General features: G+C 34.5%; 1 protein-coding gene across 4 annotated transcripts in view; it reads left to right on the top strand.

Moving 5' to 3' along the window:
• Positions 1 to 25686, top strand: part of Cblb (Cbl proto-oncogene B) — a 205089-nt gene that overhangs the window by 71142 nt on the left and 108261 nt on the right. For all 4 annotated transcript variants that reach the window (XM_046455296.2, XM_046455295.2, XM_046455298.2 and 1 more), the window contains exon 4: positions 21827 to 21973. In XM_046455296.2, the coding sequence (XP_046311252.1) occupies positions 21827 to 21973 (147 nt within the window). The remainder of the gene's footprint in view (positions 1 to 21826; positions 21974 to 25686) is intronic.

A 25686-nucleotide genomic window follows, 5' to 3' on the forward strand; every position in this document is an offset into this window, starting at 1 on the left:
TTTGTTTGTTTGTTTGTTTTTGAGAAAGGATCTTGCTAAGTTGCTGAGGACTTTACTAAGTGGCTGAAGCTGGCCTTGAACTTGTGATCCTCCTGCCTTAGCCTTTTGAGTCCCTGGGATTGCAGGGGTGTGCCACCATGCCTGACTTTATGCTAACCTTTTAATTGTGAATAGGACTATGTGTGAAAGAGATTCAAAGAAACTTTATAACAATTGTTGCCTCATCTATTTAATAAATATTTATTAACTATACCTATTTATAGTCTTATTTTTTATTTTCTGTTTTTATTATTTAGTGATGCTCAGAATTAAATTCAGGGCCTTGCACATTCTAGCAAGCACGCTGTCACTGAACCCTTATTTTTATTTTTGCTCCCAGTCATTGTACCCAGGAACATGTGTGTGTTCTATGACTGAGCTGTACCTCCTACCTTCTAATCATAGTTCACAGAAATGTAAGCTAGCCAAGGTAGTTGTAGTAGGGCCACCCTGTATTTCCAGCAAATTGGGAGGCTAGGGCAGGAGGATCATGTGTTCGAGGCCAGCCTGGGCAACTTAGTGAGATGCAGTCTTAGCATAAAACAATAAAAAGTGTGGGGGATTTAGTTCAGTGGTAGAGCACCCCTGGATTCAATCCCTAGTACTACCCCCTGACACACAGTAAGCCAAGAAGTAGCTTTTCCATGCTTAAATGTTCTCTTATGCAACATGTACATAAAATGTCTTTGTTTTCTCCTGCTTTATTTTATTTATTTTTTGTTACTACCTTCTTTGTTGACCTTTTTTCTTCATTATTTTTTTCTCAATTGCAGGATCTTCTTTCTTCTTTTGTTTATTTTTTTTTCTCATTATTTATCATTGATCTTTTCTCCCATTACTGTTCTTTTCTGTTTCCATCTTCAGTATTCTGGTCACTTCTGTATATTTCATTTTTCCATGTAGACATGTTGGATCCTGAAAGATCAATAACTAGTTATCACCCCTGAGATCTCATGTTGTCTTTTACCACTATTGATACTTCCTTTAAGAGAAATGAGACCCTTTTACTGTTCTAATTAACTGTTGGCATTCTCTGTGATGTCCTGCCATCTAAAACAAAATAAATACCTCCATAAACATCTGACCCCTTCTTACACACACATACACCAGCAGGCAGTTAGGAGATTTTAACATCTAGACTGCAGCTTGTCATTTGAAATCTTTAGTGTTTGCATAAACTCTTGTCACTCAAAATAAGGTAAGGGGGAAGATAAGGGTAGTTCTTGGGTTTTAAAAGAGGAAGTCTCCTTCCCCCACCCCTAATTTCAATCTTTAACATCTGGTTCTGACTACAGATGGGGTAAAAAATAAATAAATAAAAGAGTTAAATCTCCCTTCAGCCTGGTCTTACCTCGAACAGTTTGATCTCTGGTAATATTTCTATTTTTATTGTAGTCTGTAGGGTCAGATGTTTTTGTTAATGATTTGTAACAGGAGATCAGAAAGCTATGCCTAATGCTTTATAGTTCTCTGAGTATTTATAGTGTTACATGCCAACATTTCAAATCTCTAGATGGGGTTAGATTTAATAATTCTTTAATGAAACCTTGAAGGACATAAATTATTGTTGAATCCCATGTGTTTCTCTTTTGTTTTTGAGACAAAAGAAAAATCAGAAACAGTTAATTAATCTACTGATTTGCATTTGATTATTTTGACTTTTGAATAAATAATAAATTCACATGAATAGAATTCAGACACTACTGTGGGATACCTGTGCTTTTAAAATAGTACATTTAAAAAATATTGAAGCAAGCCTTTATATCTCCATTCAATATAACAATTTTGAAGTAGCATTTTTGAAAAAAAATATATTTTAATTTGCTGAGGTTATCTTGGACATTAGCCCATCACCTATAGAAAGTAAATATGACCCTGCTTCTGATAATGCATGTCCAATTAATATATAGAAGGACTAGATCTGGGCCTGTTCTCCATGTGGCACTGGATGCAGCTTGGTAATTAGCTTTTACAGTTCTTCATTGCAGTGGGTATAAGCCAAAGGAAACTGTACCACTCTTGAATCTGGATAGAATAATAAAAAGGATGGAGCATCCATTTTCCATTATTGTTTCTATTTAAGTGTGCAGAACTCTGTGATGCCTATTGAAGAGAGATTCATACCTGCGAAAATCAAGTTGTCCTGATATCTGAATCAAGTTATAAACTTGAAGTAAATTACCAACTTAAATCAGGTCTAATTTTACCTACATATTTTACATGCATATATCATGGATATGAAAGCACTATATATACAAACTCAATTTTTATTGAAATGAGATTTTATTATGTGAACCAGTGGTTGAACTTTTCAATGGAAGGAAGACGGAAAATGCATTAAAAAGAACCCCCAAACTCATACTATTATGGTATTTACATGTAAGTTGAAACAATAACAAAATACAACAACAACTGTGAGCCAGTCTTGTTTCTGATTTTAGCTTCAATTCATGGACTTAGGATAAAGTGAAACTGTGGCGATTTCATATTTAGCTTTAGGGGCGGGCTTTGATAGAAAAGCAGCTGCAGGGAGGGCCACCTCCTGAGGTCATAAGCTGGGTTTAAGGAGTTAATGTTAAAATGGAACCAGAATTTCTTTCTCTTTCTTTCCCCAGAGAAGAGGGAAAATAAATATGTTTTAAACACACTCAACAGGTATCTATCCTCATATGTTACATATTATGTTATGCACATTTGTGTCTGGTTCCTTTTGCTCAACATTATGATATTTCTCCTTATTGTTGCATATTGTAGCAGTTTGTTCATTTTCAGTATTGCGTAGTATTATTTTGTAAATGTTTCACAATTTTCGTGTTCTGTTGATGAAAACTTGTCCTGAGTAATGTTTCTATGAAAGTTCTTGTACATGTCTTTTGGTGAACATATATATTCATTTGTGATGGATAAATAGCTAAGAATAAGGTAGCTGCATTGTGGGGTGTGCATATACTTTCTTTTAGGAGAATAGTCCACTAAAATGTGATTAGTCCATAGGAAAGTATTTCCTATTTGTATTAGGGGCAGTAATAACATATGTATAATTTCAGTATAAGTAGCAATTCAAATATTGAATTCTATCCCCTCATTGGTCATTGGCATTAGACTGTTACAGGGCCTCTGAGTTTGCAACAAAACTTCAATAAACATGGAGATCAAAACAACTGATTTCTTCTATCTCTACAGTTCTGTGATTCCCAAAAACATCTTATAGAAGTATTCTTTGGTAAATATCTGCTAACTCTGGTGGAACAAGAGTACCTAGTAAGGTTGATGTCAGATTGTAATATTTTTACAATAATTAAGTAGTGTATGGATATGCAGAGATGTCTCTGGGTTCTTTAGTAAGCAAGTGATAGTAATGGGCTAATTCATTTAAGACCCATATTTTAAAACGATTTTTTTCTTCTTTTGGCTATAATTATCAGGAAGTTTGAAAATGTTCAAAATTAACTTATAGAAATAGAATTTTACTTTTCAAGTAATTGGATAACTTGGAATTTTGTGTCCAAAAAAACCTTTGTATTTCATGTTAAACTTCCAGTTGGGCTCACTGAGTTAAACGAGAACCATTGTCTCCTGTCTTATTTTTAATATTGTAAGGTTATTATAGTAGTCCATTCTTTTTCCTTGTGACCTTTTCTGGTTCACAACAGATCTGTTTCAGAGTTGGAAAAAATGAGCTAATATTTCATGGGTAAGTAATAACTAATTGTTAGCAGGTTGTGTTTAGTTCACTTTTATGAGAAGCTTCTTCATCACTTTTTATTTTGTATCTTTTTCAAAACTTTTGGTGTGTACCTCACTGGACTCTTCAATTGTGATTAGAGGTGTGTGGAGCTCCTGCAAGGTGGAATCCTGACCATGCATGATTCTTCTGACAGGAGTTCCTCTGTGCCCCTCTGTGGTCTGGAACTGGCAGTAATAGCAGGCATTTTAATGAAGTTAAATTTATCTCATTAAAGGAATACATTTTTTTCCCTACGATTTTTGCCCTTTTCTTGTGATATGAAAGTGTTATTCAGTGACAAGTATGTTATAGGTTTTGTGTTAATGCTTTTATTGGTGAAATAAATAGGAGTCCTATGTCAATTTTCCCTATTTTTGTGGTTAAACATTTCATGGCCTTTTAAATAAAAACATCTGAAAATCAGTGGTTTATAGAACACCTTCCTCCATCAGTTATTTTATATTGAAAGACTTGCTTCTCTGCATGGCAGATTTTCAGACCCTTAGTTAATTTGACCCTTGATTTGTTTCTCCAAGCCAGTTCTGCTTAAGGAGTGTCCTCCTGCATTTTAGTTTCATTCTCTCAGGTGCCAGAATGTAGTGGCTACAGCTGATCTCACAAATTTGGCCACTGCCTGGCTTCCTTCCACTTGGCGGTGTTGTGTTCATTACCCCACCACGGGGTGCACCAAGGTCTGTCTCTCTCTGATTAGTGGTTCTCATGACAAAATAAGATAGCAGAGATAAATTGACATTTGCCAAGTGTATTTATGCTGGTGGGTAGGCGATTGCTTTTTTATTATGGAGTTAGAAGGCGATATACAGCGGTGGGAAGAATCAGATATAGGGTGGGAGGGGGAGTACCTTATTGGTGCATTTGCAGAAGAAAATTTTTATTTCCCTGCTGGCAGGTCTAACCTTTTGTTTTCTTGGTAATCTGAAGGATAGAACCAGGCATAACAGACAGATGGCTTGCATTTATGAATCTCAAAAATTAATGGAGATTGATGGAGATTTTAAAGGGCCAGACTAACTTGCTTCTTCCTTGGAGAGTTGACATAGGTCAGCCACATGGACAATGAACCAGGGATGTGTGTTGTCATCTTGTATTTCCTGTAGAAGGAAGAAGCATGGAAACAGCAGCTCTCTCTCTGACCTCTGGCAATCTGTTAGAACATCAGAAGAATATTTTTTTTTCTCCCAGGAGAGAAATGTGGGGATAAACTGGGGTGTGGTGATGAGGGTATTATCCATCTAATGTTGATATTTACAACAGTGAAAAGTACAGACTGTCCTAGGACTGGGCCTTCAAGGACTAAGGCTGAGTCCTTTAGGGTTATTGAGCAAGAAGGATGACAAATGAAAGTCCCACCAATGTTGTTCTTGAGATCTGACCTAAAAGAGAAGGTAAATCACTCTAAAACAATGATGTGCCTACCACTGGTGACTTTAGCAGGCTCCTTACAGGTTGGTGGTGTCACCAGAGGGACTTATAGGTATGTGGTTCATGACAGAGTCAATTCCCTTTCACAAATCTTTAAATAGGTGTTTAGATCCTGATACTTCTTTAGATGCAGTTTTACTTAGAGGAAGAGCAAAAATAAAGAGACTTTGGTAGTTCCTGTGAAGCCAGGGAAGGTGTTCAGACAGTAAGCTTGCCCATGATCCACTTGGAGATCTTATTAAAATGCATGTGCTGATAAGGCAGTTCTGGGATGGGGCCTGAGATGGTGCATTTTTAGAGTTCTGAAGTGACGTCATTTTGGTCTGAGGCTCGGAGTTTTACTATCACTGTTAGATGTTTATTTGAATAAGTAGTGTCCCTCATACTTCTATATGTTTAGCTTTTTTTTTTTTATACTGAAGTAGAAAAATGCTATTCAAAATAAAGAAGATATATATTATTATTCCCTGTGGTAAATATCATATAGCTATATCATGGGAAGAATGGTGGTAAATATAGATTTTAATAGAATCCAAATTGAACCTAATAGCCAACATTTTGAAAACACATTCCAGTCAGAAAGCAATGTGGACTACACATTGCTATTTGTAGACATCTCCATGTGGCACTGCACTCAACGTGTGTGACACTAAACAGCTGTCTGGAAGACAGATTTTTGTGACAGATTTTGACACAGGAAGTATATCCAGCCTCCATAAAGCCTAATGGAAAAATTTAAGGCTCAGCTGCAGTTCATTTCTAAAGAGCAAATTGTAGTATATCACATAGAATCAAGCAGGGTTTACTTCTGAGAACTTTGAGGGGTCTCCCTATCCAGGGAATTACCTAAGAGGATGGCAAATGTTGGCATGGTAATTGCCTGGCTGTTGACAGTGTGTGTTTGAGTTTGGTAGTACTCAGGTTAGTATTCTATTTTTGATCATGAAAAAGATACATTTCTTTACTACTCTATATATTTATCTGATGACTCATCTTTGGAAGTGAGGGAATTACTGTGGTATTTTGAAATGGAGACACATCTTTTCAGAAGTGCATCAGCAATGTGATCTCTGAGCCTGTTTCAAATGGTAATACTCCAGGGATTGGGAGTCTGCCAAAACAGAACATCTGCTTCGAAGACCTAGGCTTCTGGTGCATTCCTCTCTGTGCACTATGGTTTCTTTTCTTTCCTTTTGTTTCTTGCTTGTTTTCTCAGTTTGTTAACTCTAGATTATATTCTTTCAAGGACATAGGGAAGAAAAACTCACAATTCATTTATTATCTAACAGCAGCAAAAGCTTCTCCAGTGAAGCTTTTCAATTTGGATAAAGATCTAAGGATTTCTAATTATTAAATTGTATTTGTGATACATTTAATCTAATGTGTTTTCTCTTTCAGTCCCTCCACTCCTCCCTTTTTTGCTCATGCAGTTTTCCCTGATGGATCATGGTTGCATGTGTGGACCCCTGCATCCTTGAGCAGCACAAGTAGAGGGTGGGCCTGTGCTGGTTCATGGACAGGCCTCTTTCCTGAAAGCCCATCACTCTGACCCTGTATTGTGTCATGTTGTCAGACTGATCTACACGTGTGCGCTCCTGTACTAGTCCTAAGCTTGCTGCTTTTTAGCATGTTCTTCTGTCTTGTTCTGCTTCTCTTAACCCTTTCTAGAAAGCTAAGCAGTTGAACATTTTCTCCTTTTAACTTGTGTGCTTCACAAGCTCCATGAATGTACACCAATTGTACAATTACAATTGTAATTGTTTTTTACTATTTAATCTCAACAGTTACTATACTAAAAATATCTTGACAGGGAGTGTGGACTGGTCTTCAACTTCTGTTTCCATTTCATATTATAGTGGCAGATTACAGCAGGTCCTCAAAAAATATTGATAGAGTGAATAAACTTTAAGCCAGTGAGATTCCATGTATGTAGGTCACAATTTCCATGCTTATAAAACCACGGAGAAAGCTAGGCTTTTATACAAAACTGTGTTACAAGTAAGGTACACAAGAAAATGAAGAGGTGAACTACTGATGATTAACTAATAATTGTTAGGGTCTGTAAACAAGTCAAGATGGCGCCTGGCATTTTGCCAGAGGGAGTGGTTTGTGAAGTAACACCAGCGAGCCATTAAGTGTGGAGATTCCTTATTGGTTGATTGCTGTATCTAGTTTATGTTAATTAAGATAAGCTGTGTGGAATGTATATATATACCCCTCCTGTCCTACAATAAACGGCTCCCACTCCTGCTGTATCAATGTACACAAGTTCCTCGTCACCCCCCGGTTATTTTGCTGCAACCGGACTGCGGCAAATAATCTTTGTGGATTATTTGTAGCTTCCCCTCCTTTTAATATTTAATCCCCTAAGATATAATTATGCAGGAAATAACTAAGAGTAAAATTTTTATTAATCAGTAAGTATGTAATCTTCCCATCATTGTAATATTTACCTGGAACATTAAAAATTATTATTTTCTTTTGAAATATTCTGACTTTTAAATATCTTTTAAATTTTAAATGACTGATTTCTCCAGTAGAGAAATAATGCTTGATTTTGAGCTTAGAGTATAAATTAAATCCGGCAAGTCTTGGGTATCGCAGGGCATCTACTATATGATCATTTCACTTGAGCCTTAACATGGGTACACAGAAAGAGTGTTCTTCTGTTTATATGTATTTTAAAATATCTTCTCAAAATTATTGCAGTGATGGTTCAGATACTGTTGAGAAGCAAAATAATTGTGTTTTTTTTTTAAAGTGTGTGTATTTTAAGTAAGATTATTTAGTACTACTTGACTTTTAAATAGAGACCCCAGTGAATAGCACTAGACAAGTCAATATCCAGGTTGATTTCTAGACATAAGACACATTTAATTATGTTGAATTGTCTTCAGAAAGCACAGGATTTAAATGACAGCTCAATTAAAGACTCTGCTATAAAGTCTATAAATATTTCCATCTCTTTGCTTATATTTTATCTATCTATCTATCTATCTATCTATCTATCCATCCATCCATCCATCCATCCATCCATCCATATATAATGACAGGAAGTTCTCTGCCTTTGAGCACCAAATGGCAGCTCAATTAAAGACTCTGCTATAAAGTCTATAAATATTTCCATCTCTTTGCTTATATTTTATCTATCTATCTATCTATATAAAATGACAGAGGTTCTCTGCCTTTGAGCACCTAAGTCTTATAAATTTAAGTATTTTGTTGGTATAAGTCAGTAGATTAGATTAATAATATTTTCCTAGGTCAATTCATTATATGGATAGCTAAATAAATGTTTTGGAAATTAATTGCAGTCATTCCTTCTCAGTCAAACCTTAGTAGGCTGCTTTCTAATTAGAATAATCCAAATTTCTTTTAACAACTTCTTTGGGTTGGTTGGTGTTAGTACCAGAGAAAATACAGAAAGTGTAAAATATACAATTTTTAAAATGAGGGCTGGGGATACAGCTCAACCAAATAAAGAAAAATAAAATAAAATTAAAAAAAAGAAATAATACTTTATTTGATAGAAATAAAATGTTAAAATAATATTTGATATTTTGTTCACAGGTAATTTGCTCTTTCATATCTGTAAAGGGTCCAATTCTTTTTACGGTTAATATTAATTATGGTAATGTTTTAGTCAGTTTTGTGTTGCTATGACCAAAAGACCTGATAAGAACAACCTAGTGGAGGAAAACTTTATTTGGCCCACAGTTTCAGAGGTTCAGTCTATGGCTTGTTGACCCCATAGCTTTGTTAGGTGAGACTGAACATCCTGGTGGAAGGACATGACAGAGGAAATCATCCTAGGACTTGTTAACCAGGAAGCAGAGAGGTTGAGCTCCACTCAGCAGAGTAAAACATAAAACCCAAGTTCATGCCCTCAGTGAACTGCTACTTCCAGCCACACCGGAACTGCCTACAGCTACCACCCAGTGAATCAATCCACTGATTAGGTTACAACTCTCATAATCTGATCATTTAATATCTGAACATTCTTGCATTGTCTCATATATGAACATTGGGGAACATCTCAAATCTAAACCATAAAAGGTAATATAGTAGTTCTCCCCCCCCCCCTTATCCTTGAGTTTCTGCAATTTCAGTTATTCATAGTAAATTGTATTCCAAAAATGCTAACTGGAGCATTCTCCAAATGAATAATTTATAAGCTTTAAATTCCCATTTTGCACAACATGATAAAAATCTTGCATCATCATGCTCTATCTTGCCCAGAATCATCTTTTTATCTAACCTGTGTGTAGTGCACGCTACCTTACCATTATTCACTTAGTATCTGTCTCAGTTGTTGGATCAACTGTCATGGTATTACAGTCTTTGTAACCCTTATTTTCATTAGTAATGTTCGCAAAGTACAAGAGTACTGATTCTGACAAATTTAATATGAAAAGAAAAACTGTGTAGTGCTTTCCTTAAGTGAAAAGGTAAAAATTCCCAGGGTAGGAAAAACTAATATACGTAGATAGGGTTCAGTACTTTCTGTGTTTTCAGGTATCCACTGGGGGATCCTAGAATACACCCCCCTGCAGATCATGAAAGACTACTGCAATAATGGTAAATTGAGAGCACTAATGGAAGTATAAGTTGAATTTCCATAATCTAAAAATTCAGAATATGAAATTTTTTGAGCCCTGGCATTATGCCATAGCTGGAGAATTTCACACTATGAAAGTCTGCATGTATAAAATTATTAAAAAATATTATATGAAATTATTTTTAGGCTATGTTTCTAAAGTATATAGGAAACATAAATGAAGAACATGTGTAGATTTGGGGTCCATCTCCAAGATAAGTCCTGTGTATGCAAATATTCCCAAATCTGAAAAAAGCCCCAAATCTGAAACATTCCTGGTCTCAAGCATTTTGAATAAGAGATAGTGTACTATCAAAGGCTTACTATGTGTCAGTTTCCTAACTCAGTTATTTACTGCTGTATATAGCAAACCACTCCAAACTGAGTGGTGTGATGAACAACAGTTGTTATTTGTATGGCTTTGTGTATTGGTTGGATGCTTCTTTTTCATGTAATGCTGGTCGGGCTTCTAGTTCTGTTGGGAGGTTTAGCAGCCTCACATACATACCATTTCATTCTGCCTTGTAGCTGGGGGTTCATGTAGACCTTTCCACAAGCTTGCCTGGACTTCCTCACATCATGGTACCCGATTCCAAGAACACTTTCAAAGAGCAGAGGCAGAATTGCAAATGTCGTAAGACTGAGCTTCACCTTATCATTTCTACTCTTCCCACAATTACACAGTTATTATTTCTCCTGCATTCTGCAAGTCACTGTTTATGCCATAATGAGACTTCTCTCTGTAAGAAGAGTAACATGAATTTTCGGGTATCTTTAATCTCCACAAATTCTGAGTTAACTACTGTTATAATTTATACCTTTAAAGTGAGAAAACTAACTCTTAGACTAAGTTGGTGCCCAAGGTTATACAGTAACTAAGTGTTGCTTGAAATAGGTGCAGTTTTGATCCTCAAGCTGGGGCTTTTAACCGTTGTAATATACTGCCTTCAGTGGTGCTGTACTCCAAAGCCTATTATCTGAGGATAGTTTTATTGATGCTAGGAATGATTCTATTTGTAGTTGCTGAGATTATCAGTGTATTTGGATTATATTGTTGAGTAGCCATGATGTGGTAGAAGTCGCCGGTCTCTCCAAATTTGGATATTTCTAAATCACTGAGTAAGATGAAAGGTGAAAGTCTTAGATCTGATGTTGTTTTGTGCCTACTACATATATTAGCACATTCCCCCCTGCCAAGAACAAATAAATAAAATCCGTTTTTTAAACCCAAATGTTCCCAGTGGGCATAATCTGTTCTACTGCAGTCCACATTTTTCATATGGTTTCAATATTTTCATGTTTACTATTCATTAACATGAAATGTGGAGATTTTAAATTTCCCTTTTTTGGTTGTTTCTGCTGCTTTGTGGTTTTCTTTTGTTTTGAGAACTAGTTTTATTTGTGGGTTTTTCTTTGTTGAAAAAAAATTTAAAAAGGCAGAGGCGCCTATGCTGTAAGGAACAAAGCAAAAATCAAGGCTTCCAAATTTACTAATGAAAGTTATTGTACTTACTAAAATTTGAATTTTCTGTTAGATATTTGGTAATCTGATGTCAGAATTTCAGCAGTGTACGAGACACACTGAGGAAAGTTTGTAAGTTGAAAACACAATACAGCTTGTTGTATTTTGATATTAACTATGAATTTTGAAATGGAATCACAGGTTTTTCCTGTAGCACATGGCCTTTTCAGTGCCAGAGCTATCTAGTCATGTGCTGCTGATAAGAATATAAGTGGTGATCATCCCAGAGACTGTTTCAGGGTCTTAGAATTTGTATCCCACACCCTCTTCATTTTATAGAGGAAGATCTTTAGGCAAGAGAAGGTTCATGGCAGACCTGTTTATAGAACCCAAGGCTATCAGCACAATGCTTCCTCTACAATATACTATTATTACACTATTATTAGGAGTATAGTATCCGCTTATCCAGGAAGATCCTAGCACCACTACTCATCTATATAATAAGTTGTATCCATTATAACTTTTTCCAGCTTAAAAAAGTCTTAGACTTTTAAAAAATGTGTCTGTTCTTGTATTTAGAATATTTAAGACTTTTATAGTGATTCAGAGAAATTGTATTGTTTATAACTGGTAGGTTATCACACCCATATTTTTCTATGATTTCATTGCCTTTTTATTTTCCATTTTGAAAGGCAATATCTGTACAGCATATTCTCACTGTACAGATATTGCATTTGTACAGTTTCTCAACGAGGCAACTGATGTTTAAAGTACCCCCTTCTCTTGAATTTTTCTCATATGTACATATCATACCCATACATCTGGTAAATGGGAGGAAAATGTGGTCTGTGAAATCTTCTAGTCATGTGTAGCTAAACTTTTCTTTTATGGCAAAATTACATATAATATGCTAATTGATCAAACTGTTTGGGGTTTTCTTTTCCTTAAGCATAAAATAATTTGAGTTGTATTCTTTTTTAGGAGATTGTTATTAAAGGTAGGAAATGAAGTCAGCATCTAGTTTTAGGATCCAGACTCATTCTTTCTGAGCAGTTCTTAATACTATGAACCTAAGTGTTTAATCCTTTGCATTGTCTGCTTAGTTCAAAAATATGAAATTAATTTATAATTAAAAGGACTTCTTTAGGAGAAGGATTGGGAAAAATACTGGTGTGCCTTTTGTGAATGTTCTATGAGGAGAAGACTAATGCTATACTTTTTAGAAAATTGGGAATCAGTGGTCCTGTAAGTGGCTTGTGGTGAGTGCACTGGAGATATCTGTTGGACAGCCACAGCAGCACAGTTGCCAGGGGGCCATTCAGAGGATGGGGCATTGCAATCAGTCTGGAAGCCCATTCACTCTTCTGTAGGCACATTTTACATTTTCCTGAGAAAATCAGTATAATTGCTTTTCCATGGCGTTTTTGGTTCTTGTCCTATTTTCAATAAGAATTAAAGAATTAAGGAAGGAAAAAAAGCCATTTATAAGAATTCTACTACTCAGGGATTATTATAATTAATGTCATTTTTTGAATGTTTTATAGTTTTTCTTCTTTTTCTACTTATAAATTATAGTATGACATTAACTTCCCCCCTCCTTGGTGCCAGAGATTGAACCAGGGGTGGTCATTGAGCCACATCTCAGCCCTTTGTAATTTTTCATTTTCTTTTTGAAACAGGGTTCCAGTAAGATGTTTATTAAAACCTTGCCAAGTTGCTGAGCATGGTTTTGAACTTGTGATCCTCCTGCCTTAGCCTCTCAAGCCACTGGGATTATAAGTGTGCCACCATGCCTGACACAATCAGTTTTTAAAAGAGCCAGTTATGAAGAGGGTTGTACTGGGCACACTATTTATTATCCTGCTTTTTATTTCACACTTTGCATTTCATCCCCTCTGCCTCCCTTTACAATGTTGTAATGTGATATCCTTATCAGATCATACCTAAAACGAATGGTAGAATGGTAATTGCTTGGTAGTTTGTACTTTTTGTTGTTGTTATATTTGGGCCAACCATTTGGAAAAGGTAATTTTTGTCCCAGGGGAGGACACAGAATAAATCTCAAAGTTGTAGTTTTCTTTTGTCAGTACAGGGACAACATGAGCGCCAGGGAGATGAGCCATCTCTTTCCTCCTCATGTAGTTCCTTCTTCTTTCCACTTGTTCCATTCCAAGAGAGCAAGGTTGAAGTGAGACAAAAGGTATCAGTAAGGAAAATTTCCAGAGCCAAAAGGAGGAAGAAACTGCCAGGGAACAGTTAGTGTGATGGGAAACTATGCTCTGCTTTTTTACTTCCTTAGAAAGTATGGCAAATGTGTTCCACATACTGAATTTCTGCAAACTACACATGAGGATTATAGCATTAGTTTCCTTTTATCTTTGTGATACTCTCTTTCCCATTTGTGAAGAAGGGGGAAAAATGATAAGGAGAGAAAAGAAAAGGTCTCATAGTTCACAGAGCAAAAATTTTGTTTTCTGATGTAGGGTCAAACCCCAGACTTAATTTTATTAAAGCTGCTTTTAGTTAAAAAAAAAAAAATCTATTTCACCCAGATTTGGAAAATAAATGCATTAATATACAATGTTTCTATGAAGTACTTTTTATACTATTTCTGTCTCTTTGTTCATTAGCATTCCTTGGGGGTCAGGAAATCCTTTCTTATTTATAGGTTTTCAAATATTTTTATGGTCTCTGAAATTACCAAGAACATTCTTTTAGGTGTCTACTGCGTGTAAAAGCTTTTGCGGGTATAAGAATTTCTCCAGCAAAGATTTTTGATATAATAGAAGAGAAATGCACTATGTATATGAAATAACCAGGAATGCCCTTCAGGGAAAACCAGGTTGTGACAGTTATGCTGTGGCCTTTAATAGCCTGATCGATCACATATGGGAGGGGGAAAGAGGAGAGTATCCTGGGAGTATTTTGATCTGAAACTGGTGCAGCTAAGAGTTCAACAGGCTGGGGCTGGAGTTGTGGCTCAGAGGTAGAGCACTTGCCTAGTATGCTTGAGGCACTGGGCTCGATTCTCAGCACCACATATAAATAAATGAATAAGATAAAGGTCCATAAATAACTAAAAAATATTTTTTTAAAAAAAGAGTTCAACAGGCTAAGCCATGGAGATTGTGTCAGAGGAGAAGGAAGGAATGGCTTTAGCCACAGTGTGAACCAGGGAACACAGGAGATTTTTTTCAATAATTTGGAGAGAACTCAGAGAATTAATGTGAGAAATAAATGGTGGGAAGGTAGTGTGGTCCCATGGACAGTAGAAATTCTGAAAGAAAATACTATTTTAGGAGAATTTTTAGCTATATTCCATTGAGTAAAAACAAAATTGAAGCCTTTAAAAATAAAAATGATAGAGTAGGAAATGTTACAGATAAAAGAAAACAATTTCTTGCCAGGTTAAGGAGAGCTTTGAAAAAAACTGATGATATCTTTTTTATTTATATATTTATAATTAAGACAGAGTATCAGAAGCAGTAAATACAGACTAATTAGGATTATTCAGATTGCTGCTTTACTGTAGTTTTATATTTATTTTTTATGGGAGACTAAATGGCAAAAAAAATGAATCCAGATTTATTTTTAAAAATTATTGTTGCTGTTGTTCTTCTAAGGTCAAGTTTGTTGTTGTTGTTGTTGTTATTGTTTTGATAAGACTCTCCTTTATCACATTACCCCAGGTCATGAAAGTATAGTCATAATTTTTAATGTTTCTTTTTCTTGTGAAAAAGAACCAAAGAAAACAAAGTTCTTCTGTGTTCTGGTTGTTTCTATTTGAATCTCATAGCAATCACAACTTTTTACAATATTCTACCAACTAAAAATATTCTTTTTAGTTGGTAGAATATTCAATCACATTTTATCTTAAAGGTGAGGAAGTACGGTTTTTCTGTATCTGTCTCAATAGATTGGTCTACATTTTTAAAATTTATTTTCCAGAACGATACTTGTTACAGATTAGTTTTAGTAAAAACAAGGTCATTACTAAAGGCAAAAGAGTTTTATTGAAGTAGGTATTTATTAGACTTTTAAACCAAGTATGAGTGATCATATCATATTTTAGTAGATTTTCATAGTAAATTTTCCAGATAAAACCATTTGTTGAAATTATCAAAGAGTTGTTAATCCTACTTTGGCATTGCCACAAAGTTTAAAAAATAACTGGCACTAAAAAATCATTTGGGAAGCTTTATGAAAGGCATCAAGGTAAGATTTATTATAGTCCTTGTCTTTATGCATACTGCAGTTATAATCCTTGTACTTTTAAAAATCCATATGAGAGGCCCTGTTCAATTCTGGAGCTTTCCATTTCCTAACCTAATTCACCTCCCCTCCGTGGTGACTTTCAAATAGCATCTCCCAGGAATCATAAACTTTTCTTTCTGACACTGATTGCCACCTTGTACTGGTTCTGTCTCAGTTTTATTTTCATTGTATTTTTCATTACCCTTAGAGATCTTTGAGCCCCTTGAATTCATTAAGAGTAGTATTCTGTCATCTTTATCTTTGTATCTTCAGTGCCTAGATGAAGTCTGGTATATAATAGGTATTCTTTAAAGGTCTGGAATAAATGACTGAGTGGATATCAAGTCCTAGCCCATTATTTGCTGTTTATGGAATTATGAAAGACTACCCTCAGGCTTGAAAACCTTAAAGTGAGAAGGTTCTCCAGATCCCCATTAGTTTAATGGATGATAATGCTATATGGAAAAAAAAATACTACTATATTTTACTATAACTATTTATTATTAATTAATGGAATTAATAAATTTATTTATTTAATATATTTCTTATTTTACTTAGCAGTGTGAGGCACTTCCCTGCATGCCTTATTTGTTCCTTACAAGAGCTCGTTGAGGCACTTATTTTATTTAAAAATTTCAGAGGTGAAGATACTGATTCAAAGAGGTTAAATAACTTGTTTCAAGACTTACATGCAGAGTCAGGATAGGAATCCAGTACTCTCAAACTTCAGAGTCAAACTCTTTAATATAGGATATTTGAAAAATTATGCAGAATATACTTTAAGTATCTTTTGTGACTTTTCTAAGGATATTACATTTGCAAATAATCAGCATATCATTTCATATTTGAGTTATTTAAATAGGACATGGAGTTATTTAAAATTGACCATTTTTAGTTATTTATTTTAAAAAGAAACATTTGCTCTAGGAGCAGAATCCTTATTTTGAGGGACAGCCCCTTGCTTTTAATAATTAAGCCTTCACAGATAACACATTTAACAGATTGGTAAGTAGAGATCAAAGACTGCCCACTCTCCCAGCCTAAAATTCTGAATTGGCCTTACTAGCCATGCTGAGGTAGGTCCTAGCCAAGGGAGATGTAGGACCTTGTTTTGGTTATGCAATGTTTTGAATTGACTTCATGTATTAAATTCCTTTTTATTTTGTAGTTCATTTTACAAGAAGTGAAAGGGGGTAGGTTGAAGATTGCTTACTGTTAGTGTTTCAGGTTAAATGGTTGACTTGTCTCATGGCTTCGAGTAGACTGTGAGTCTTCAATAGTTTGGACTCTTATTTATTTTTTTGTTTTTGTATTTATTTATTCAAAGTGCTGGGGATTGAACCCATGTTAGGTATTTGTTTCAACACAGAGCTACACTCGCAGTTCAGTATTTGAACTTTTAACATCTTCTTTTCACTCCCCTTAGAGGTATTGAAAACTTTAAAGCATTTGGGCAGAGGCAATGAATAACAATCCAGTTTTATGTAAGACCTCAAGGGCCCATCTTTATAATGCACTGTGTTCTCATGGGGGAGAAATGAAAGGCAAGGTTTACATCTGCCTAGCCTCCTCACTACTTAGGAATCAAAATGTTCCCAAGGTCAAAAACCGTGTGAAGTAACTCTCTAAACCCATCTTGGAGGGCACTACGTCACAAATACAGTGTAAATTGCTCTTTAACTAGACATGAGTCTCATTTTAAGTGCTGCTGTTTATATTCTTTATGTCCTGCCTTTCTTTTTATGTTGAATTTGTTTCACCTTGTAAAGATTAAGAGCATGTTCTAGCTTTTAAATGTGAGAATTGAATTATTAATAGTTTTTGGACAAAAACTGGCCCTCCATTTCTTCTACCAAAAGCAGTACATTCTCACAAACTTTGTACCTCACTGAAATAAAGTGTCATTTAAATTTTTTTATTAATTAAGCATTTAAACCATTTTATTTCCTCATCGATATGTGGCACAGCTGTTTCTCAAATGGAGCAAGTGCAGGGACTACATGCAATCTAATTAGATAACATTCTTTGTGTATTTCATATTTAGTGGTTGCAAATCAAATTAATATATTTCTAATTCATTTTTTGAAATTTAATTCATCAAGCTGTTAGGGGTGTACTATCCCTATCACATTGTATTGTAATGATCTCTTCATTTATTGTGTGTGCCATATTAAGGGTTAGAGTGTGTCATTCTACATTGGACCTTAAATACCTCTGGTGTGCTTACAGTGTTGGTGGTGGTTACCACAAACTTGTAATACTTGTTCAGAAACAGTGAAGTGCCATCATTCCATTAGAGTCTTATTATGTGAATTCATTCTGGTTCAACCCCAAGGTTTAATGTGGACTCCATGTAGTAACTTGATTTTCTAGAGAAATTGGTCCATGCCATTACAAGGAAATACACTATAGATGGCTGAATTCAGGACAAAAGAAGTACCTTGTAACTTATCTGATGTCCTTGACATTGCTAATGCATTTCATATACTTTTTTTTTTTTAACTTTAGCTAACTTTGCTTCTCCTCCATTTTTTTGTTATGTTTTGTTTATTTTTTAGTCCCCCTCTCTCTTCTTCAGTTTCCTCTAATATTAACCTCTTGAATAGTTTACCAAATCTACTTTTTGATTACATGGTTTTTTAAAATACTTTTATTCTGAAATCGTTTCTTAGAAAAAAAAATTCCACACAAAACCAATTAAAAAGGGCTCACCTTAGAGTTAATGAAGATATGTAATAGTAAATATGTACCTTGTCTTGTAAATGAAAGAACCTGTATTGCAAAATTTCATCTAAAATTAATTAACAGTATAAGATTATTGAGTGTTGTCTTTGTGGACAGATTTTCATTTTTTCCCCATTGTTTGGGGGTAGGAGAGTTTCAGTGACAGAAACATTCTCTATTAGTAAGTATCAAATCCCTCGTTAAGCAGTCAACATTTCTGGTTGTAGGATGGAAATCAGGTGAATTTAGGGAAAATTGGCTAAGTATAGAATAATTGCAGAAGAGGAGAAAGCATTTAATTACAAAGAACTTGCATAACTGTTGCCTTTCTCTGTGTTGCCTTTCTCTGTGTCTAGATGGTTAGAGATAATTGTATTCTTGTATTTTATTTTCAAAATTGGAGGTTATTAAAAAAGTCAGTATCTAGGGTGCAGAGTGGGTTAGGAAATTAAAGAAAGCACATACTGCATAGCAAAATAGAGTTAAAAAAATCACAGAATCATATAAAAAAGAAAATCTTCTTGCTGTGAAAATGAATTTAAATGTCATGAAAAAGTAGATTCAACTGTGAGTTCTTTTATTACCTTAGTGTGGACTGCAACCCCTATAAATCAATCTCTTCAATAATAAATTTCCATAATGACCATTTACATATATGTTCTGTGTGTGTACACACATGTGAGTATAAATATAAAAAGTCATAAATATAAATATATTCTAGTGTATGTGAAAAATAAGGTAACACAAAACTAATATATTCAAATACTTTTTACTAACATGAGTTTGAGTTTAAAGACTAAAGGCAGAATATATTTTTGCATTGTCTTAGTTTAATCAAAAAGTTAAATATATATGTGTTGACTTACATGCAGGAACTAGAAAATGGAACTATATGTATATTTTACAAATATCCAGTGGTTATATAGGTACTAGTAGTGATTATTAGAACTTCTAGCTTATAATTTATGAAATTTTATTAGTTCTGTTTAAAGTTAAATACCTACATAAAGAGTGGACTTACCTATCCAAAACGGGTTATCATTGTCTTTGTGCTTCAGACTTTATATTGAGTTATAATGAAAAACATTTGGATATGATTAAAGAACAAAGAAGGAAGGACATGGAGAGCAACCAATTCAGAAAATAAGGAACAGTTGGTTTACCTAATTATAACCATCTTGATTTTTCATTTTTCTTTTTATGTATCAATTGGAAGTTTAGTGGAAAGTTAACTCTTTAGCCTAATTGTCAGAATAAATTCATTGCAGATTTTCTAAGGTAACTGTGCTTTCCTTAAAGTTAAATCTTAAAAGTTTTTTGCAGTTTGTATTAGCCACAATTCATTCCTTTGATATAGTATAACAGTTTTTCCTTTTCATTTTCAAAGACTGAAAATCTATATTTATTATCATCTATATGAGCATGTGTTGATATAAATGAGGGGTTATGCTACATGTAATCCCAGTGGCTGGGAAGGCTGAGGCAGGAGAATCACAAGTTTGAGGGCAACCTCAGCAACTCAGCAAAGCCCTAAGCATTTTAGAGAGAACCCTGTCTCAAAATAAAGAATAAAGAGGGTGAGGGCTGGGCCCCAGTGGTTAAGGGCCCCTGGGTTCAATCCCTGGTACAAAAAAAAAAAAAAAAAATTCAACTGAGTAATGGAAGGTTTGCACTTGGATTAGGTTGAGGTGTGCAGAAATGTGACTGGATCTAAGAAAATGGTGGATGGAGCATTTATGTATAACTGTAATGAATTCTGAGATTGTTATTGCAAGTCAAGCACTAAAATAAAGCCCAACTTCTGAAGACTCTCATTTTATAAAAGACTTCTCATAAATGATAAATGCTATGAAAAGAAGCAGACATTTTTGTTTCTACAGTTAAACAGTACAGTTTATTCAGATAACAGTTTTCACTATTGATTTCTCTTTATTTTTCCTTTCCCCACGTTTTTATAATGAGCTTCTAATTTATTCTGTATTCATTTTATGTAGGAAGCTATATGGGTTTTTTGGTAAATGTTTTAGAGTGACATCCATTGACTTTTTTTGGTAGGTGCATTTTAGAGGACCTTCTTGCTTTGTTGGAGTTTGTTGATTAGTTAATTGAGTCATTAAACTTGGGTGCTTAAGTAAAAATGGGACAAAGAACCAGAAATTTTAATGACAAAGGCATGTGGAAGCATTATATAGTTTTTACTTGCTGCAGATGCTTTATGTGGATGTCTATCTCTGTGTTAATTTTCCAGTCCTAAAGCATTTGCTTCTACCTCAGCCCTTGTACAGTCACAAAATAGCTAAAACTTCATAATGGAAATTTGTTTTATATATGTGTGTCTATTGGATTTTCGTGATTCTGCACAAAAAAAAAATATAGAAAAGCAAGGTTTAATTTTAGGGTTTTTTTTTTTTGTGTGTGTGTGTGTGTGTGTGTGTTTCGATTGCTGCTCTTTTATCCAGCACTAGCAGTTTGGAGTTGATCAACATAATTAATGTTGTAAACTTAATAGTAAGAACCATTGCAGATGATGATATTATTTTTCAACAGGAGACATGTAAATCATTAAAATCCCCAGAAACATGGAAATTAGAACAGAGGTCACCTGAATCTCCCTCCTTTCTATTTGATCTTTTTTTTTTTTTTTTTTTTTTAGGTGGTGCTAGGGATTGAACCCAGGGCCTTGTACATGCAAGGCAAGCACTTTACCAACTGAGCTATATCTCCAACCCTTAAATTTTCCTCTTTTCTAAATTATTTCTCTTTTCATATCATCACAACTTTTTCCATTTAACACAGAGACTTCATCATCCATTTTGGCTCCCCATTTCTTATAGTAGAATTATTTAATGGGTCAGTGTACTACACTAGGAACTTCAAAGATATGCACAATGTGAAGCCTATCATCAGAAAATCTGATTTTGGGGTAGGAGTGTCAAGTGTATTTGATAAAAATTTTGCTCATTGATCTGGATTTCTCCTTATGTCATGTGTAAATCAGATTCTTCCTGTTACTCTCTGTTCTAGCCATGCAAACATAGATGTTATAAAAATGCTTAGTTCTGTTTCCTAACTGTGTACTTCTTGTATGCTTTTCCTAATGCCTACAATACCTTTTCCTTCCCTCACTTACATTCCTTTCTCTCCACTCCAGTTCTTCATCTGTCACACAACTACTGTCTTCCTAGATTTTCTTTTAATGGCAGTTCCCCCCTTGCTTTCCCAGATAGAAATAGTCACTCTATGTGTTTGGCATTTTGTGTTTGAATTCATTTCAAGTGTTTATCTCTACCATTTAACTGTGTGCTCAGGAAATCATGTAATCCATATCGTTTATGTTTATGTTAAGTTAATAGATGGGTAAATAATAAAGTGAAATCCTGTTAGGAATTTACATGTACAGTGTTTTCTATGATCATTGTTTTTAGGGATGATAGTAAGTTGAAATTTATGATCTAACATCAAAACCTAGAAATATCTACATATATCATATACTACATATATCATATATCTACATTTATCATTACAACTTACGTGCGTATGTATTTATTTTTCTTTTCATTTTTTCCTTTTGTGTCCACAGACGAAATCTTACAAAACTGTCCCTTATCTTCAGTCACATGCTGGCAGAAATCAAAGCAATCTTTCCCAATGGTCAGTTTCAGGGAGATAACTTTCGTATCACAAAAGCAGATGCTGCTGAATTCTGGAGAAAGTTTTTCGGAGACAAGTAAGTAGAAATCATTTTTAGTATTTGGATCCATCTTTCAAGGGTGACCTATCCTTACCTACAGTTCTATATGATTTTTTATTATTTCAAAGTAAATATCAGATAGCATTATGTATTTTATGGGAATTTGTTGAATTACTTTTTACTCTGTGAAGAAGAGGTGTATAAGACAGTTTCTACATATGAGAAATTTTTAACTTTTTATAACTTAGTACACACCTAAGACACATATACAAAATAGAAGGTTGAAGAGTATATGCTTTAAAAAATGACAAATAAATTGTGCTGACAATTCAGGAGGAAACGGCTGCTCTGTGATTGCAGAAATCAAGGACTGCTTCCTGAAGGATTTGAGATGGTGAAGTTGGTTAAGATCTGAAGCTAAAATGTGAGGAGGCCTTAACAGCCTATTTCAGTCTGTCTTTGTAGTTTTGTACAAACAGTATTATGTATCAATAAGTAGTGTTATCACAAAGCTGTATTACACCACAAAGTAGCTGGGTAAAGATGTTTTCCAAAAGATGTTTACTCCCAGACACAAAATCTGATGAGTTTGGTAAATAATAGAAATTGGAGGTCTGAAGTCAGAATAATTTACATGAAGATTAGAAAATTTTTGTCTGAAATTTCTTAGTAAGATAATGAAGAAGTAAGCACCAGGAGGCAAACATTTTCTGTAGGAAACTTGTAGAGGTCCACTTAAATGAGAGAGGACCCTTAGAATATCCTTGAATACAGGCACTACCTTAGCTGAATAGTATAGGGGAAGAGTGATGGCTTATATGTAGATTATTGTTTTAATCTTTTGTTTAAGAGTCTATATTTATTCCGTAACTGGTGAAATTGGATGGTTTCAGTGCTTTGAAACTGATGAACTGTAGCACTGATTTTCTTTTTTCCCCCGGTTACAATGTGTCATGCTTATCTTAGCTAGCACCATGACTAGAATGTACTTGGCTGATATACATTTTAATAGATACATAGTTTATTGGCTTCAAAATATTAAAGTCTGTTTTTCACTTCTTATTAAAGTGTATTCTGAACTATTTTTAGACTGTAAAGGGGGAAATGCCATTATTGCCATTCACACATACATTGTGTGTTCTACAAACCTAGTTATTTGTAATGTTCTTATATATATATTCACAATGAGGAATTAGAAAGGATAAGGCTCATCTTCATTGCCTCATCTGAATTAAATTTCCAGGAGTATGCTAATTAAATGTTTGCAACTGATATAAAGTTCTAAGGGCTTGGGGAGCTGTGGAGGAAGAACATGAAGGTTTACAGCAAGTGAATTAGCACTGTAAACCTCGTGCAAACAGTTGGTAACCTTCAAAGTAAACTTCCTCTTAAAATTTTAAGAAAAAACACAGGACAAACTGTTCATGGTATTTCTTTTTGAAAACTGAAATTTTTGGTGAGTTATAAAATTGTTTCCTTGTCATAAGGTCAGTAAAAAATGGAAAGATTGTTAAAATGTTTCAGGAGAGGAGTTTGCTTTGCTGGCACTGGAACCTACAGAGAATTATGCATTTGAGACATCTTTATTTCCATTTATTTATAACCACAGATGTCAAGGGACTGAAATTTCTGTTCAAATACCACATCAATGAAATCACTACTACATCAAATGGGAGATTCTTGAAATACCAGTTAAATGCTCCCCTATATCCCAGATCCTCACATTTGTCTCCATAACCCACTGACTCCAGAAAGCTGCATGATTTGTCCTTAACATTATTTTTAGGATGAGAGCCAAATTTCAAGTCATTTCCAGGACTTACACATATTTCTATAGTCATTCAAATCAATGATAACTGTATGAGATTATTGGAGATACTTTCTTTGTATTCTCCAGAGATTTTCACCTTGTAGTCTTAGAGTAGTTTACTGAATTAATGAGCAAATGAATGAATAGTGTAATCTTTCAAGGACTGAATTCTTTTATATTCTTTAATACCAGCTTGTGTTTTCCCTTAAACTGATTCTCCTGCAGAAGCATTCCTGACATTGATCTCACTGCATGTGGTTGATGCTGTGTGAGCCACTTTCATTTAACCTAGACATTGCGTTTAAACTGGACAACAGTATGTTGTTCAAGACAGAACCATTGAGAGGCTGGTTCTAAAAACAGCCAAACATATTATGACTTTTTAAAAAATACCTTTTATCTTAAGGATTCTTATTGTTCCTTATTTTCCAAAAGGAACTGGGTCAATAATGAAACATTAAAATTGAATTAAAATTGAGAATACACTATTGATCATATTAATAGAACTCATAAAGAGAATTTCAGGATTCATACTTTATTAAAATAGGCAGTAGAAAAACAACCATATGCCTAATGCTTTATTTCTGTGCTTCCCAAAGTTGTTAACTTCATGGCAGGCTTAGCTCTCTGCTTAGGGCCCAAGTCCATTAGCCAAGAGATTCTGCCTGCTTTGAAGCCCCAAAGAGATCAATTTAAAAAAAATAAATAAATGTCATGGCAAACTGATTGGGCATACCTGAATTTTTATTTAATATTTTAATAGTTTTGTTCTGCTTTTGGTTTTTTAGTCTGTTGAAGAGGAAATGACAGAAATACATCGAAAAAGAAAATTGGTATTATGAAATAAGTGTGTGTAACTAAATTGTACAAAATAAGATAGTACCAAACTGAATCTTTATATTTTGGAATGGTAGTTTATAATCCAGAAACTTTTAAGCATGCAGCTCATGAAGTATGTTACAAGATGTGGAAGGAAGGAAGGAAGGAAGGAAGGAAGGAAGGAAGGAAGGAAGGAAGAAAGGAAGGAAAGGAAGAGGGAGGGAGGAAGGAAGGAGGGAAATAAGTAGGTAGGACTCTGGGTGGCAGTTATTTTTCTAAGCAAGATAGGTACCAATTAGAGATTTAGTCATAAAAATTGTAATTCATTAAGAATCAATTATAATTCCAGTATTCTCTTAGGTATCCTCTCCTCCATATACTTAGTTTAAAGTTCTCGTCTTCAAAAGATCAGACTCTTTTGTGGATTACTGCAACAGCCTTCTGATTGGTATTCCTATTTTCAGTACAGCCTATCCAGTTGATCTTCTGAGATCAGTGAACTATATAGAAAAAGAGGTAATCAGTCCAGTCTTTTGCTAAAAGTGCTTCTGTGAATATTGGTTCTGGAAAAAAAAGTCTAAAATCTTATTAACATAATAAACTTTAGGAATATTTTTCTTCTGATATCATCTCTTTGAACTCAGCTTATCTGCAAAGAAGCAAACTATTCAACACTCCTGTTTCCTCTTGCATATTGCCCTTTTTACACACCTCAGTATCATTATTTTCTTCCCACTGTTTGGGCCACCCATGCCCTATCCAGTATTGCTACATCTGAAGTTTTCTCTGGCTGCCCTCATCTGAAGTGGTTACCTCTACACTGTGCTGCCAAGTACCTGGACTCATCTCTCTCATGCTACATCACAATGAACTGTTGACATGCTTTCATTTCCCAATTGAGAAATTTCCAGCAAATTAGAAAAAGCTTCTTTGAAAGTAGAGACTTTCTTAATTATATCTGTTTTTTTTTTTCACTTTTTTTTTACATTTTTTAATTTGTACTTTTTAAATATATACATGATAGTAGAGCGTATTTTGACATTATATATACATGGAATATAACTTATTCTAATTAGGATCCCATTCTTGTGGTTGTCTATCATGTGGAGTTTCACTGATG

Source organism: Marmota monax, unplaced genomic scaffold, assembly GCF_021218885.2.
Source record: "Marmota monax isolate L192 unplaced genomic scaffold, Marmota_monax_Labrador192_F-V1.1 WCK01_AAM20220418_F8-fsc00053, whole genome shotgun sequence".
NCBI classification, from domain to species: Eukaryota; Metazoa; Chordata; class Mammalia; order Rodentia; family Sciuridae; genus Marmota; species Marmota monax.